Source organism: Oncorhynchus kisutch, linkage group LG4 (assembly GCF_002021735.2).
Source record: "Oncorhynchus kisutch isolate 150728-3 linkage group LG4, Okis_V2, whole genome shotgun sequence".
Lineage (NCBI taxonomy): Eukaryota > Metazoa > Chordata > Actinopteri > Salmoniformes > Salmonidae > Oncorhynchus > Oncorhynchus kisutch.
In genome coordinates, this window is record NC_034177.2 from 61,535,922 (window position 1) to 61,537,916 (window position 1,995).

At 41.3% G+C, this 1,995-nt stretch overlaps 1 protein-coding gene across 1 annotated transcript; it reads left to right on the forward strand.

Moving 5' to 3' along the window:
• Window positions 1-1,989, forward strand: LOC109888750 (protein CC2D2B-like). Its single transcript, XM_031823373.1, has 5 exons — window positions 1-112; window positions 316-525; window positions 636-727; window positions 818-958; window positions 1,864-1,989. The coding sequence occupies exons 1-5, from the start codon at window positions 14-16 to the stop codon at window positions 1,958-1,960; spliced, it is 639 nt and encodes a 212-aa protein (XP_031679233.1). The 5' UTR covers window positions 1-13; the 3' UTR covers window positions 1,961-1,989.
• Window positions 1,990-1,995: the final 6 nt, after the last annotated feature.

Consider the following 1,995-nt stretch of genomic DNA (forward strand, 5'->3'; position numbering starts at 1 on the left):
AGAGAATGGTTGCATGATTGCTATTCCGGACCCAATCCAGAAGTATTGGCATTGTAAAGTAGATTTCCCATTCTCATGCCAGTCTCCTTGTCTGGCCACGGTGCACATGAGGGTGAGTCTGTCCTTCAGTGTGCTATGTGTTATGTAAAATGTGTAATGTTGTAATGTCTTACGAGTGGAATGGCTTGTTACATAAAATCCCTCTTTTCATTGATGCAATACCCATTTTTAAAGACACTTGACCTAATCCCACCTGTCATTAATACCATGCTTGAAGCACCTACAGCCAGTCAGTAATACCATGTCCCCTTGCAGCCTGATAAACTGCGAAGTGCAGGGTCTGTTGTCTCTAATGCAGATGGCAGTGCAGGGCTGTGGCAGCTTGACCTGACCCTAGCCAGGCTGCATTTCACCCATCACCCCCTGTTTAGCACAGAGCATGTGTTGGCTCAGAGACTGTATGAGCTCTATGAGCATTATGAAACCCGTGAGATGAAGGGTGCAACTACCTCTCTGCAGGACAAGGTACAACACTATCACAAAACGTACAATTGAAATCATTTGGGGAAAGGAATGCAGTCATACCGTAGTATATTGTTAATCTGAAATATTTTTTTGTACCTCACCCCTGGTAGCTAAGCGGGCTGAAGAAGTCAGAAACAGCCTTGACCACCACTGATGAAACTGCTCCTTGCTCAAAGTTACAGGATCTGAGACAACAAATACGGTGAGAGGGATTTCTGTTCTAAGAAATACGATTCTTTACTGTACCTCTATGTTTGTAAAGGTATCGCTTTAATGAATCCGCTCACTGCAGAAAGACCCATGTAGCACTGAAGATTGAGAGGCAGGCAGACATCTCTCTGGTGAGGAACATTGTTGCTGCTTGGAAGCGCATCAAAACCCTCAGGGCCAAGAACGGCTATGTGAACACCACTGTGAAATTACAGCTGCATAAGTAAGCATCATTTGTATTATTTTGACACAGAGAAGACCTAAATGTGCTGTACATGCAAATTCTGATCATAAACATTAATGCGAGTCATGTGTCATATCACATGAACAACACACATCGCTCTATGGCCTCGTTATTGTTATTTTATTGTGTTACGATGTCCTTTTTTTTTTAGCAAACACTTTTCTGCATTGTTGGGAATGGGCTCGTAAGTAAGCATTTCACTGCAAAGTCTACATCTGTTGTGTTCGGCGGATGTAACCAATACATTCAGATTTTTGATTTGATTTATATTTCTTCATCCTCACATTGAATTTTAAAGTCATTGCAAAGCATACAGTGTATATCATCTTAAAGTAGGCTATTCATGTGTTCAACATTTAGGATAGGGCAGTTGTTACCATAGAGATACTAAAAAAATGCTTCTCCTGTCTTTACAATGGCTGCTTCTGTGAAAGCATGGGCGGAGCCATTTAAGGCTACATCCATTTTCAAGTTTTCAATTTCTTCTTCTTTTACTTATTTGAGTGTATTGACAGTTCGTTATTAAACTGAAAGGTGCATACTACCACTAGTGTGTTGTAGTGTGTATAGTCTGAACAGGTATCAGGCCAAGTTTGGTGATTTACTGCCACTTGCAGTTATGGAATGTTTGCTCAGGAGTATAATCCATTGGCTGACCCTCCCTGCTAACCTGGATGGAATTCTGTGAACCTTGCTTAACCCAGAGCAAGTTATATCCATTTGACTACTTCAAAATGGTGAATGGCCCTCAGTGGCACTTCCCATGACACAAAAAAAATCTTTGGGTCAAGTCTGGCCTCTATTCAACTCTATGGTTGTAACCAGGGAGTGTTTAGAAAGCATTGCAATGTATATTTTTTAATTGCAACGAATCTCGTTCACAGAGTGAAGGCAAGGATCACTGACAGCACGACAAACCGAACTGGGACAGATGAGCACATGAAAGCAAGTGTCTTCTCTCTTGACAATCTCTTAACATAACTGTTATTAATAAACTATAGCCGTACTGTTTGTAG